At 39.2% G+C, this 13,089-nt stretch overlaps 2 protein-coding genes across 7 annotated transcripts in view; one reads left to right on the forward strand and one right to left on the reverse strand.

The window, feature by feature from the left end:
• The window catches only part of THUMPD2 (THUMP domain 2 tRNA and snRNA guanosine methyltransferase), a 39,564-nt gene extending 26,961 nt beyond the window's left edge, over nt 1–12,603 (forward strand). For 4 of the 6 annotated variants that reach the window (XR_014051557.1, XM_081483200.1, XM_081483201.1 and 1 more), the window contains 2 exons: nt 4,496–4,604; nt 11,717–12,603. Coding sequence is in view for 3 of the 6 variants with exons in the window: in XM_081483200.1 (XP_081339326.1) it covers nt 4,496–4,604; nt 11,717–12,041 (434 nt within the window). In the remaining 3 variants the exon portion in view is untranslated. Of the gene's footprint in view, nt 1–4,495; nt 4,605–10,204; nt 10,324–11,716 lie in introns of all 6 variants that reach the window. The other 2 variants (XR_014051556.1, XR_014051558.1) reach the window with 1 other exon arrangement.
• Nucleotides 1–13,089, reverse strand: part of TMEM178A (transmembrane protein 178A) — a 474,083-nt gene that overhangs the window by 319,759 nt on the left and 141,235 nt on the right. The window lies entirely within an intron of this gene.

The raw sequence follows: 13,089 nt of genomic DNA on the forward strand, positions 1-13,089 counted from the left end.
AGCAATGTTTTCTTAGGCCAGTGTTCCAGGCAATAGAAATAAAAATAAACAAAGGGACCTAACCAAACTTACAAGCTTCTGCACAGAGAAAAAAACACAAAAAGACAACCTACAGAATGAGAGAAATACTTGTAAATGATGCATCCAACAAGTGCTTTATCTCCAAAACATACAAACAGCTCATACAACTCAACTACCACACACAAAAAAAACCCAAACAAGAAAAAAAAAAAAAATGAACAGAGTACCTTAATAAACATTTCTCCAGAGGTTAGAATGGCCAATAGGCATATGGAAAGATGCTCAACATCACTAAATATTAAAGAAATACAAATCAAAACTACAATTAGGTACTACCTCACACTGGTCAGAATTGCCTTCATTAAAAAGTCTACAAATAACAAATGTTAGAGAAGGTGTGGAGAAAAGGGAACCCTCCTACACCATTGGTGGGAATGTAAGTTGGTGCAGTCACTATGGAAAACAGTAGGGAGGTTCCTCAGAAAACTAAAAATAGAATTATCATATGATCCACCAATCCCACTACTGGGCATATATACTCGGACAAAAGTATAATAATTCAAAGAGATACATGCAGCCGAATGTTCATAGCAGCACTATTCACAATAGGCAAAACCTGGAAACAACCTAAATGTCCATTGACAGATGAATAGGTAAAGAAGATGTGGTATATACATATGTGTTTGTGTGTGTGTGTGTGTGTGTGTAATGGAATCCTGCTCAGCCGTAAAAAAGATGAAATAATGCCATTTGCAGCAACATGGATGCAACTAGATATTAATCATACTAAGTGAAGTAAGTTAGAGAAAGACAAATACCATATAATATCACTTATATGTGGAATCTTAAAATATGGCACAAATGAACAAAACAGAAAACAATTTTTCTATCCACAAAACAAAAACAGACTCATAGACAGGGAGATCAGACTTGTGATTGCCAAGGGGAAGAGATGAGGGAGTAGGATGGACTGGGAGTTTGGAGTTGGTAGATGCAAACTATTACATTTAGAATGGATAAACAACAAGCTCCTACTGTATACCACAGGGAGCTGTATTCAATCTCTTGGGATAAACCATAATGGAAAAGAATATAAACAAAGAGCTGTATGTGTATAACTGAGTTACTTTGCTATACAGCAAAGATTGGCACAGCATTGTAAATCAACTATACTTCAGTTTTCTTAAAAATGTTTAAACCTTTGAAGAATTACTTTGTACATCAGCCAGAGTATCTTGTAATTGTGCTACAAACTTTTTTAAATAAACAAGTTGCCTAATTGTAGTTGCATTTTTTTAAGAATTCATTGGAAATCTGTAATCAAAGAATTCAACAAATGGAATGCAAAAAAACTTAAGTTTTTAGAGTTTTTGATAAATTGCAGTCATTAAAAACAAAACTGGCAACAGTACTTTAAAATCATCTCCCAGATGCCAAACTACATTTTGCATATTCAAGACTAATTATGGACTTCTGAATTAGGAATACACATTGAAATTTCAACTTCATTGAAGTGTTTGTATTCTCTATTTTATGAAATCAAAAAGAATAGTATAAAGAGAAAGATAGCAGAAAAGAAAAATTTCACCAGCAGCAATCAAATAAAGAAAAGGCATAATCTACTACAGTAAACTTCAAAATCTGCCCACGGTGGAAACAAAGTTATAGAGCAATAGCCAATGAAATAGTGGCTACTTACAAGGTTACTAAGGCAAAGGGGGACCCAGAAATATCATGCCCAACCAAGATGTCATTTTAGTACAAAGATATTTTCAAATATAAAAAGTTCAGGCAGTGTTTCACTAACAAGCATGTCAGAAGGGGAAAAATTATTAAAAATTAATAAAACCCAGACATTTAAGAGATGAACCAACTGAGGAATAGAGAGTGCCAAGGTGAAATGACCAGTCATGAGGATTGAATCAAATATACAACTATTTGAGCAACTGAGAATTACAAGGCAGAATGCCATTGTTACAAACCTAGATGATGGAAAGAATAACAAAGTACAATGAAAGAAAATATAAAAAGAATGTGCTCAACCTTGTAAAAGTTCTCAGTTTACCCAGTCTCTTGTCTACGTATATACATGAAAGTTATTTTAAAGGCTCTTAAAACTTTTGAGGAGAAAATATCTTAGGGCTATATCCTGGTTTTAAGCAGTTCTTACTCAAACTTATCCCAGAAGGAGGGAGTAAATAGGACAGTTTTATTCAAGACATACCAGTCTTTTACCATTTTTTTCATGTTTTTGAATCATCCTGCAGAGATGTAAAAAAGATGATTTTTTTACTTGTTTTAAACTATGTTTCTGTTTCAGAATTTTATCTCCTTAATTACAAACTCTTTGTTCACAGACAATTCAAACATTTAATAATTTAAAAGATTTTACTGTGTGTTGACTCTTATGGGTCAGGTGCTCGTGATTTTAGGAGTTTATGCATCAGCATCTCTGGAAGTGGGGCCAGCAGTTTGCATTCTACCAGGCCCTTCAGTTGATCCTGATCTGCACTAAATATCAAGGTTGGTTATAGGGCCCAAGATTTTGCATTTATAGTTCCAGGTGATACTGATGCTGCTTCTCTGGGGACCGCATGTTAAGAACCCACAGCTAAGGGAAAGGCAGGTTGGAAAGAGACCCACCTGGAAGTAGTAGCCCCACTAGGTCTTTGAGGAGCCGTGAGAAGGAATTGCTAAGTTCTGCAGAGCTTCCTGGAAGGATTCTGACCCACTGGCTCCACCTGGCTGTCATCTCCTTCCTTATACACAGTAGAGAGGACGTTGTAAATACTGACGACAGCTGACAATTACTGAGTGCTCACTGTGTGCCAGGCAATGTCTGTTGATACTTTCTGTAGGTTCCTCACATGTTAACTTCTGAGATAGGTACTCTTATCCCATTTTACAGATGAGAAAAGTAAAGCAATAATTTCCCAAAGTTGCACAGCTAGTAAGTGGCAGAGCCAAATGCAAGCTGATATCAGAGCCTGCACAAAAGCTCAGATTATTTTCTGTTCTATTATTGGAAGATGACACTGGTTCTATGTAAAAGATTACTCTCTTCTGTCTCAGTGATGTTTATTCCTTCATCTAGGTAAATTATAGTACAGAGTAGAAAAATTGCAAATGAAAATAGACCTACCAGAAGGGGAAAAAATCCAAACCTGAAGATGGGTAACTCATGTTTGTTGTGTGTTTATGTAAGCAAAAGACTTGGGCTCAATCTCAAGAGTAAATTACTGCCTGGTTCCTCATGTATAAACATTTGATAACCATGTTTGCTCATTGCCTTTAGTAGTTTTACAAGTATAGTTACAGTGTTCAAATGGATGTGTCCTGTATCAATGTGTGCGTGTTCAGTTTGCTCAATCATGTCTGGCTCTTTGCAGTCCCATGGACTGTAGCCCTCCAGGCTCCTCTGTCCATGGGATTTCCCAGGCAAGAATACCAGATTGGGTTGTCATTTCCTCCTCCAGGGAATCTTTTCTACCCAAGGATAGAACCCACATCTCTTGTGTCAGCAAGCAGATTGGATTCCCTGCCTAGTTCTAACAAAATATTATCCCATTACTTGTTTTCTAACAACCCACTCTTTCTTCTGTTAGCAAGTGTTCATTCATTAGACTTTCCCAGATAACAGGATTTTTTGTTTTGTTTTTAAATTTCCTGCCAACAAAAATTTGTATTCAGAATAGTAAAGATTATTTAAATTCTATTGTACTTCTATAGAATTAGGTGCTGTCCAAAATTAAAATAATTATTTAAATTTAGATGGTGGTAGAAGTATAAAAAGTGCAAAGTGAAAAGTATATTCAGAAAATGTGGAAGTTAAGATTGGGTGTATTACCTTATGGTAATTAATTTCTAAGAATAAAATGTAAAGTTAAGAAAGAAATTTAGATTTGATAATCAAACACTGTATTTTGTTTTAGTGATGTCATTTTCTTGATTATTGATTGTTTAACTTTTTCTCTAGTCTTAGGACTTCAGTGGATGTTCTTAACCTTTGGGGTCACCATTAAAAATACAATGAAACCTATGGGTCACTTCTCTTAAAATAGATCTACAAATAGATTTTATATATGATCATGAAAAGAAAAATGAAAGTTATAGGATATAATTTTGTAAAAGGTTTTTCTAGGCATCCTAATATATTTCTTCTTGGATCTAGCAATTTTCTTTTCATGTAATATTTTTAAAGAGTTTAATTTTTGGTTAATTTAAAATTCTGCTTAACTTATGTCATATTACACTTGAAAAACCACTTTTCAAAAGAACAGAATACAACAATTGTACCATCTATTTTTAGTGATTCTGAAAGCCTTCAGGATCTTGTCATTCCTTAGAAACAATATTAGAAGCCTTAAATTTTATTTAGTATGCAAAAATAATCCTGTGTACTTCAGTTTTCTCATATTTAGGTTGTAAATGTTTGAACTTACTGTAATAGAATTTTCTCATTTTTGTATTTCAGAATTGCCATTGCCTTCAGAAAGTGTCGATATTATTATTTCTGATATTCCATTTGGAAAAAAGTTTAAGTTAGGAAAAGACATCAAAAGGACTCTGCAGGAGATGGAAAGGTAAGTTGTTGAGTGTATTTACAAAATCTTTGAGCCATGGAGCATTTAACCAAAATGTATTGTAGCTCTTCATTTAAGATTTGATTATATTTTAGTAATTTCCTAGAGTTTTTATAGCTTAATTTTCTAAGGTTTCAAATCAGCAGTTTATATAGTTATAAACTTGATATAGTTATTCTGTATCATCATACTATAAGTTTTACTCAGGAAAAGGTAATAATTTTTCATTATAGCCAAAAATTTGAAAGTCTAAAATAGTGATATATATTTCAGTCAGTGAGCTAGTTAATTTACATATTTACTTCTGATTCTCCCCCCAGCCCTGCCTCCTATGTGTTAATCCCTCACATTTTACAGGGAGAGAAATGAGGACCCAGAAATATTATCCTTCTCAAGATCACAGAGCTACTGAGCAACAGGACAGAATTTACATACAAAACATTCAGTCATATAGAATGGTTGCCTTCACTGTTGGTTTGAAATGAAAATGCAGAAGTGCTAGTCATGTAATTTTCTAAGGTCAACCTCAGGGAATATAATGCAGTGAAGTGAAAGTGTTTCTTTGAGAGGTTCAGACAGTGAGACCTGAATATGAATTTTCCTGATCATTTCAGGAGAACCTAGAATACACAGAGGAATGAAGGGACATGGATATGGGGTCAGTTTGTATTAAATTGTCCCAACTGAGTGTTTGATGGTGCAGGACAACATAGTACACGGTCAGGAGCCTGTGTGTAACCCTGTTCCACAGTTACCTGACGTATGACATCACCTGGGGTCTCAGCACCTGTAACTCAGACATTTCCTGAGCTCCTGTATCCCTTTCTGCTTGATGGAGCATTTCCCTCGAGATTTTGCAGTGCTGATTTCATATTAACATCATTTCAGGAGCTTCTGAAAAACATTGATACCCATTCTCCACTCCTCCTCACTGAGGCTTTGATTTAACAGTCCAGGGTAGAACCTGGGCATCCAGTATTTCTTAATATCTCCCAAGGTGATTCTGTGGTGCCCCCAGGATTAATAACCACAGCCTTTGTGCCTAGCAAGGTAACTTACCAGCTGTACTATTAAGCTAGCCCGTGGTGAGATACTACTGTAAGAGCATGTTACACTTAATATGAAACTTTCCACCCAACCTGGAACTTTGCACTGGAGGTGGCGGCTTAGCCTACCTGATGATCTAGTGCTTTTAAACATATTCACAAGTATTTTAAACATCTTCACAAGTCATTAGAGGGCAGTGTTTGAGTAGACTGTCCTTTCATCACTAGTAAAATTAGACCAGCCTGACTTTCTCTTGGTCAGTTTTGATTTTTATTCTAAGTAACTGAAAATGAAACTAATAGATATGACCACCCTCACGTTGTTTCAAGAAATTTAAATATTTACGCGAGAATCAGGAAGACATTCAAGATTGCCCAGAAAGAAAAATAGTACTGATTAACCTATTTGCAAGGAAGGAATGGAGATGAAAATGTAGAGAATGGACTTATGGACACTGGGGGGGTACAGAGAGAGTAGGATAAATGGAAAAAGTAGTATCAACATATATACACTATCATGTGTAAAGTGGAGAGCTGGTGAGAAGTTGCTGTGTCACAGAGGGAGCGCAGTCTGGCGTCTGTGATGGGATGGGGAGGGATGGGATGGGGGAAAGGGAGGGAAGCTCTCGAGAGAAAGGATGTATATAGAATTACAGCTGATTCGAATTGTATGGTAGAAACCAACACAACATTGTAAAAATTTAAAAAGCAAAAAATTTTAAGAAAAAAATTGTGCTTTTGGACATAAGGAACATTCCTGGCTCCTACGACCAAGCTTCCTTGCCACATGCCCTCAGCCTTTATGGTTTGGCCTTTGACTTTTTCTGGTTTGAGGTTTTATACAGGCCATATATCGTAGCACAGTGGTGAAGAGCATAGTCTCTGGGGTCAGAATACTCAATAGTTCTTCTGTCATTTCTGTCATAGGCACGTTGCTCAATCCCTGTGCCTCATCTTTAAATAATAGTACCTACTTGATAGCACTGGCCTGAGGAGTCAATAGATTTAAAGCTCTTTGGACAGTGCTAATTCTCCAGGCCAGAAGACTGGGGTGAATAGCTGTCCCCTTCTCCAGGGGATCTTCCCAAGCCAGGGATCAAACCCAGGTCTCCCACATTGCAGGCGAATTCTTTACCAGCTGAGCCACCAAGGAAGCAAGGACAGTGCTAGGTGCCTAGAAAGCTGTCAGTAACTGTTAGCTCAGACCTGATTTTTCAGTGTAGAACACTTCCAGTGCTTTTGAGAAATAGGTGGGCATATATATAAATATATCTAAAGTACACATAACTTTTTTCCCAATGATTTACCAGTAGTTTAGGCTCTAGATAGAAAGTGGAAGGGAATGGAGGGGAATTATATTAAAAATAAGAAAAAATACAAAATAAACATGTTTATAATAGGCAATGGAAATATTTGGTCCTGAGTGTAACAGAGCACTGGATTCTTCAAGAAAGAACATGCAATCAGAATTTTAAATTGTCGGACAGATGATTGCTCTGGTGGTGTGAGCTCTGCACTCTCAGCTCAATTATTTCCTCCTTTAATTTACTTCAGCAATAACAATTTCATGTATGCAAAGGAGAAATACAGAGAAGTATAATATTTGAGCTTTCTTCTCAACCAGATGAGCAAAATTAGAAATTTAACTTGTTTGGCTTGAAGGAAGAAGTCACTAAATGCCCAGAAGACTTGAGGTGGATTCATGGAAAAAGCATGATCTCAGTGAAATTTATAAATTTGCAAAGAATGAAAAAGGAGACCACACCATGTTTTACATATGCAGATATTCAGCAAGTATTTCTTGGGTAATAATGAAGCAAAAAGCATGTTCAAAAAACAATGAATATACCAGACTGCTTGGAATAGAGATAAGTGGTAGAAAGTTAAGGCCTAATGCCATCCAAGTTCAAATAAGTTGGGTGTTTGTGTCATCTACCCCTAGTCTTGCAGGTTCACATGTAAAAGAGAAATAATCTCTTTTATGTTGTTTGATACAGAGCTTCCCCAACTTATTGACCACATAATTCTAGTTGGTTTCTTTTTTATATATACAAGAAATAATCTCTCATACTATACTAGTGTTTAGAGGAATACAGTTTGGGACATATTGCTTTATAATTTCTGAATAGCTTTCTTTGTAAGAAATTTATGTGTATATCAATGTGGAAACATGCTTAGAAGGACATTTTATCAAAAATGGTCATCTCTGAGTAGCAGGATTCCAGGTGATTTTTACTTTCTTATTTTCTTCCATTATGTGAAAAAAGTTACAATAAATTAATTGGTGAGTGTCCTGTTAGACATCATTCCATGTACACATACACAAATAGATGTTTTCAATTTTATGTTAATAGGATCATCCTTAATTTACCGCACTGTATAATCTGCTTTGTTTTTGCCACTCAGAAATATGTCATAAATCTTTCTGATCAGTTGTTATAATGTACATGATAATTTTCAGTGGTTGCCACAGTGGTTGCATTGTATATATATACCATTATGTAGCCTACAGAACTTAGGGATGGATATTTAGGTAACATCCACCGTTTCATTTTAATAAAGAATAACATTCTGAGCCATCTTTGCACAAACAGTTTTTCAAACTGAATATAATGATCAAGTTATTTAAAACCACAGTGCCTCTGTTTCTTCATCTGCAAAATGGATATGGCAACAGAATATACTTGAATTCTAAGGATTAAATGATATACAAAGCATTTAAAACAATATTCATCACATAATACATATGTGCATGCCAAGTTGCTTCAGTCATGTCTGACTCTGTGCAACCCTATGGATTGTAGCCCACCAGGCTCCTCTGTCCATGGGATTCTCCAGGCAAGAATACTGGAGTCAGTTGCCATGCCCTCCTCCAGGAGATCTTCCTGACCCAGGGATCGAACTCGCATCTCTTACATCTCCTGCATTGGCAAGCAGGTTCTTTACCACTAGTGCCACCTAGGAAGCCCTTGGTACCAATAAATATTAGCCATCTTTGCCATTAATTGTCACTATGAATTCTACTGCTGCTACAGCTTCTGCTCTTATATCTTAGAATAATTTCCTAGATGTGAGATTGCTGGATCAAAGGTTATGTACTTTAATATCTTTGATATATTATTGCTAAACTACTGTCAAAAAAGTTATATCAATTTTTATCTTTAGGAATACTCATTTTTTCCCTAATCGTGCCATCTTGAGTGTGGTAGTCTTTTTAGTTTTGTTAATATGGTAGGTAAAAAATTGTATCTCATTTATTATCTTAATTGTGTTTTTTCTATGTGTTCAGAGATACCTGTGTTTTTTGTTTCTGTCCCCTGGTGTCCAGCCACACCTATCATCTCACCTCCTCCTCTCCCAGTAGCAAGAGTTTATCCCCTTGGTTCCTGCCTCCTCAGGAACTGTTCTCTGCCCACTTCTTTCTTACCTTCAACCTGTCCACCTCCTCATTCTCTCCAGATCCAGCTCTCCCTTCCCCAGACATTTTTGTGGCCTTTTATACCCACACACTGTACTAGGCAGTGGGGATCTGGCTGCGAACAGGACAGAGTTTTTGCCCACATGGGGCTGGCACTCCAGCATGGCAATGCAGATCATGGATAAATCAACCGAATAATTCCAGATCATGATAGATATGATGAACACTAAAGACGACATTTTTGCCAGAGAATGACTAAGAGAGCAGCAGTGCCTTCCTTAGACAGATGCTCAGGGAAAGGCCTCTCCAAGGAGGCGTTTGAACTCTGAGACATTAATGATGAGAAGCATCATGAGAAGCATGAGTGGGTGTCAGTGCCCCAGAACAGCAGAGCTGGATGTCCTGGGGCAAGAAGGGAGGTCCGTTTGTGGAACACACAGTTAGCAAAGGGAAGCAGGCAAGTGGGAGTCGAGAGTTTATTTGAAGTTTAATGGTCGAGAGATTCGCAGGGATGTACAGTTGTGTCTGGTGTGGAAACTCAGAAGGGGAGGTTGGAGGATTGGGGGATGATGACAGATTTGGAAATAAGACCTGCCAGGCTGTGATAGTGTGGGCAGAGGAGAGCATAGAATGAAGGGGATGAATCTGTGATGTCGTTTGCAGACGGACTCGTCTAGATTGGCGGACCGTTGAGATGAGGGAAAGCTACTTCAGCTCCTGACCTCTTTGCTGGGTGTGGTGGGGGCAGGGCTCCCTTTAAGTCTTGGTCCTCCAGCTGTCACCTGGTTTCTTAACCTCTACAACCAAGTTTCCTCAGAGAAAAGTCTACACTTGCTGTCCTCACCTTCCAACCCCCTGCCTTGCCTCTGCAGACCAGCACTGGCTCCTGCCCCCAACTAAGAGTGCTGCCCCAGGGTCACTAATACCCTTATCACTTGCTAGTCCTGTAGCATTTGACACTGTTGAGACCATTCATTCCCATCTTGAAACTCTGCTCTTCTGGCTTCCATGATATCACCATAGTTCAGACCTTCTCCTTGGCTGTTTCATGGGCTCCTCCTTCTCCATCCTTCCTTGAATGTTAAGTCCCTGTTCCTTGACCCCTTTTCTCTCCTCTCTCTGTTCTTCCACCCTAGGTGATCTCATCCCCCATTATTGCTTTGTGTTTGTTAAGTTCCTTCAGTTGTGTCGGACTCTTTGCAACCCCATGGATTGTAGCTCAGCTGGCTCCTCTGTCCATGAGATTCTCAAGCAAGTATACTGGAGTGGGTTGCCATTTCCTCCTACAGGGGATCTTTCCCACCCAGGGATCGAACCTGCCTCTCATGTCACCTACATTGGCAGGTGGTTTCTTTATCACTAGTACCACCTGCCTTTATCTACCACTTATTATGGGAAACTCAAATCTCCACCTCCAACCCTCGTCTGACAACCTCTAGGCCCTACGCCCAGCTGTCTGTCGGCCTCATGCTCAGCATGTTCCAGACAGAGCTCTTCCATCCCCTCATCCCACCTCCTCTGGTTCCCCCTCCAGCTGGACTACTTTCAGTACCTCCTTCTCTCCACAGCTTCCTGTCTTTGCTCCCTTCCCTGCCTCGGGCACCCCCTTGCTCCAGTCCCCCGGTCCCTCGGCCCATCACACTCCTGCTTGTCCTTCACACCCACTGTAGCTATTCTCACCCTCTGAGAGTCTTCCCCACTCTGAGTGCCCAGGTTTGGGTCCCACCCAAGGTGTTTCCAGAGCCCCTCACACTTGCCTTGATAGTGGCGTTTGCCATGCATACTCTTTAGCTCTTTCCTTGCCTCTCTCTCCCACTGCTCAGTCATCTCTTTAGCAACTCGGGACTGCATGTCAATCATTCATTACTGTTTCCACAGAAGTGCTGTATAGACTTTGGTCAGACGATTGAGAAAGTGAATCCTCCTCCTGCTGCTAAGTCGCTTCAGTCGTGTCCAACTCTTTGCGACCCTATAGACAGCAGCCCACCAGGCTCCCACCGTCCCTGGGATTCTCCAGGCAAGAATACTGGAGTGGGTTGCCATTTCCTTCTCCAGTGCATGAAAGGGAAAAGTAAAAGTGAAGTCGCTCAGTCGTGTCCGACTCGCAGCGACCCCATGGACTGTAGCCTACACCAGGCTCCTCCATCCACGGGATTTTCCAGGCAAGAGTACTGGAGTGGGATGCCATTGCCTTCTCCCGAATCCTCCTTCACAGGCTGACATTTCTGAGTCTTCCCTGTTGCCCTTTCTTTGTTTTCGTCCTCACTCCTTCCTGGGGACTTTGTTCTGCTGTTGTTGAGCCTGCTCCCTTTCATGTACTCAGATTCCTCAGGATCCTTTCATTTGCCTTTTCCTTTGTACAATCACTTATTAAACCGTGACTACAAATTACTTTGAGGCTTGCCTTTTAAATAGAGTAAAAATAGATAATTAAAGCAGATTTGTACTAGTGATTTCATAATTACTATAATGAATATGCATTATGGAAGATACTACCTAATTATCAAAATCCTCGCATTTAAATGGCTAAAATTAAATTTCAAATTAAGAACACCAAATATTTTAAACAAAGTGGGATTGTTTGTTGTCTACAAAAAAAGAAATACTCATACTAATTACCCTTTTTTTTTTTTTCTTTTTGGTCCCAGAGTGCTTCGTGTTGGTGGGACCCTCGTGCTGTTACTCAGCGAAGATCACCACAGGCACCTTAAGGGCGGTGAGGCGAGTAGCGGCCCTTTGAATTCCCAGGGCGGCCACACAGAGGAACCTGGAGGTGAAGAGTGCTTGACTCCTGCAGAAAAAGCTGCTGTATCAGAGCCAGTGTCATCCTCATTCGCAGCCAGCAACCAGGAGTGCTTGGACAGAATGCCACCGCTTGGCTCTTTGGTGCCAGTGGACTGCTACAGAGTGAGCCTTGGAAAAACAGACGCGCTCATCTCCAAGTATAAGAAGTCGTACTCCTCTGGGCGATAGCAGGCTTGCTGCTACTGAGTCCTTACATGTCAGCTGAACAGAGTAGAAAAGGCAGTTGTCTCAGGGATCTTAACAGTGCCAGAGAGTTCCAAGTCAACAGATTCCCCTAAAACAGGATTGTGGCTGCTGGACGCCTGTTCTTCCATAAGAGCTTCTGTCTGACCCTCTGAAGAGTGTTTCTGACAGAGGATAATTCACAGATATTTGAACTAAAGGACTCTTAAACTTGCCCTTCTGTCAAAATGTGAACAGGTCTGCTCTACTCACACTGTTTCTAAGCAGAAGCTTCAACTTCAAAGCCAAGGTTTTCAGAGGCTCACCATAAAGTGTATCTCAATCATCACAAATTTGATAGTATCTTCACTGTGAGGTTTTTTGAAATGTAGAAACCTTTATTTTTTGATATCAACTTCTTTTGATATTTTGATTTTTTTGAACCTATAATTTTCTTCTCCATTTGAATGAAAAGAACTTTTATTTGCAGTACATTTTTTATGTCCCATATTATGTAAAGCATCAGTGGGAATAATAATATGAATTAAACCAATATCCTCCAACATGATGGAAAGTGAAGTTTTGTTTTTTTTTCTAAAAGCATTGTCACTTCATTCCTATTTAAATTAAATGCATCCTTTGTGTTCACTTCTTAAAGTAACAGGAAGTTGATGAAAAATATGATTTTTTTCCATAGCCTAATATAGCTTCAAGGCTGCTTTAGTACCGTTTGAACAATGTTTCCGTTTGGGGGGAAATTCTCACCTTGTGAATCCCACCTCTCCAAAATAGAAGCAAAAAACTTATTTTCTGGCTAGGGTGCAACGTGTAACCTCAGCTCAGTTATCAAGGTCCACTGTCAGTGTGGGGCGAGTGGGGTACAGGTGATAACGTGGGATTTTTACCCAAGAGCACCTCATAGTGGGCCCAGTGGGACAGTAACCTGTCATGTATTCATACAGTAAATATTCATTGCAAACTTACTATCTGCCAAGGCACTTTCTCAGCCCTTGGAGCTATCAGTGAACCAAGCAAATCCCTGCCCTCATAGGAT

This window comes from Giraffa tippelskirchi, chromosome 4 (assembly GCF_054371585.1).
Source record: "Giraffa tippelskirchi isolate mGirTip1 chromosome 4, T2T-mGirTip1v1.2.pri, whole genome shotgun sequence".
Taxonomy (NCBI): Eukaryota; Metazoa; Chordata; class Mammalia; order Artiodactyla; family Giraffidae; genus Giraffa; species Giraffa tippelskirchi.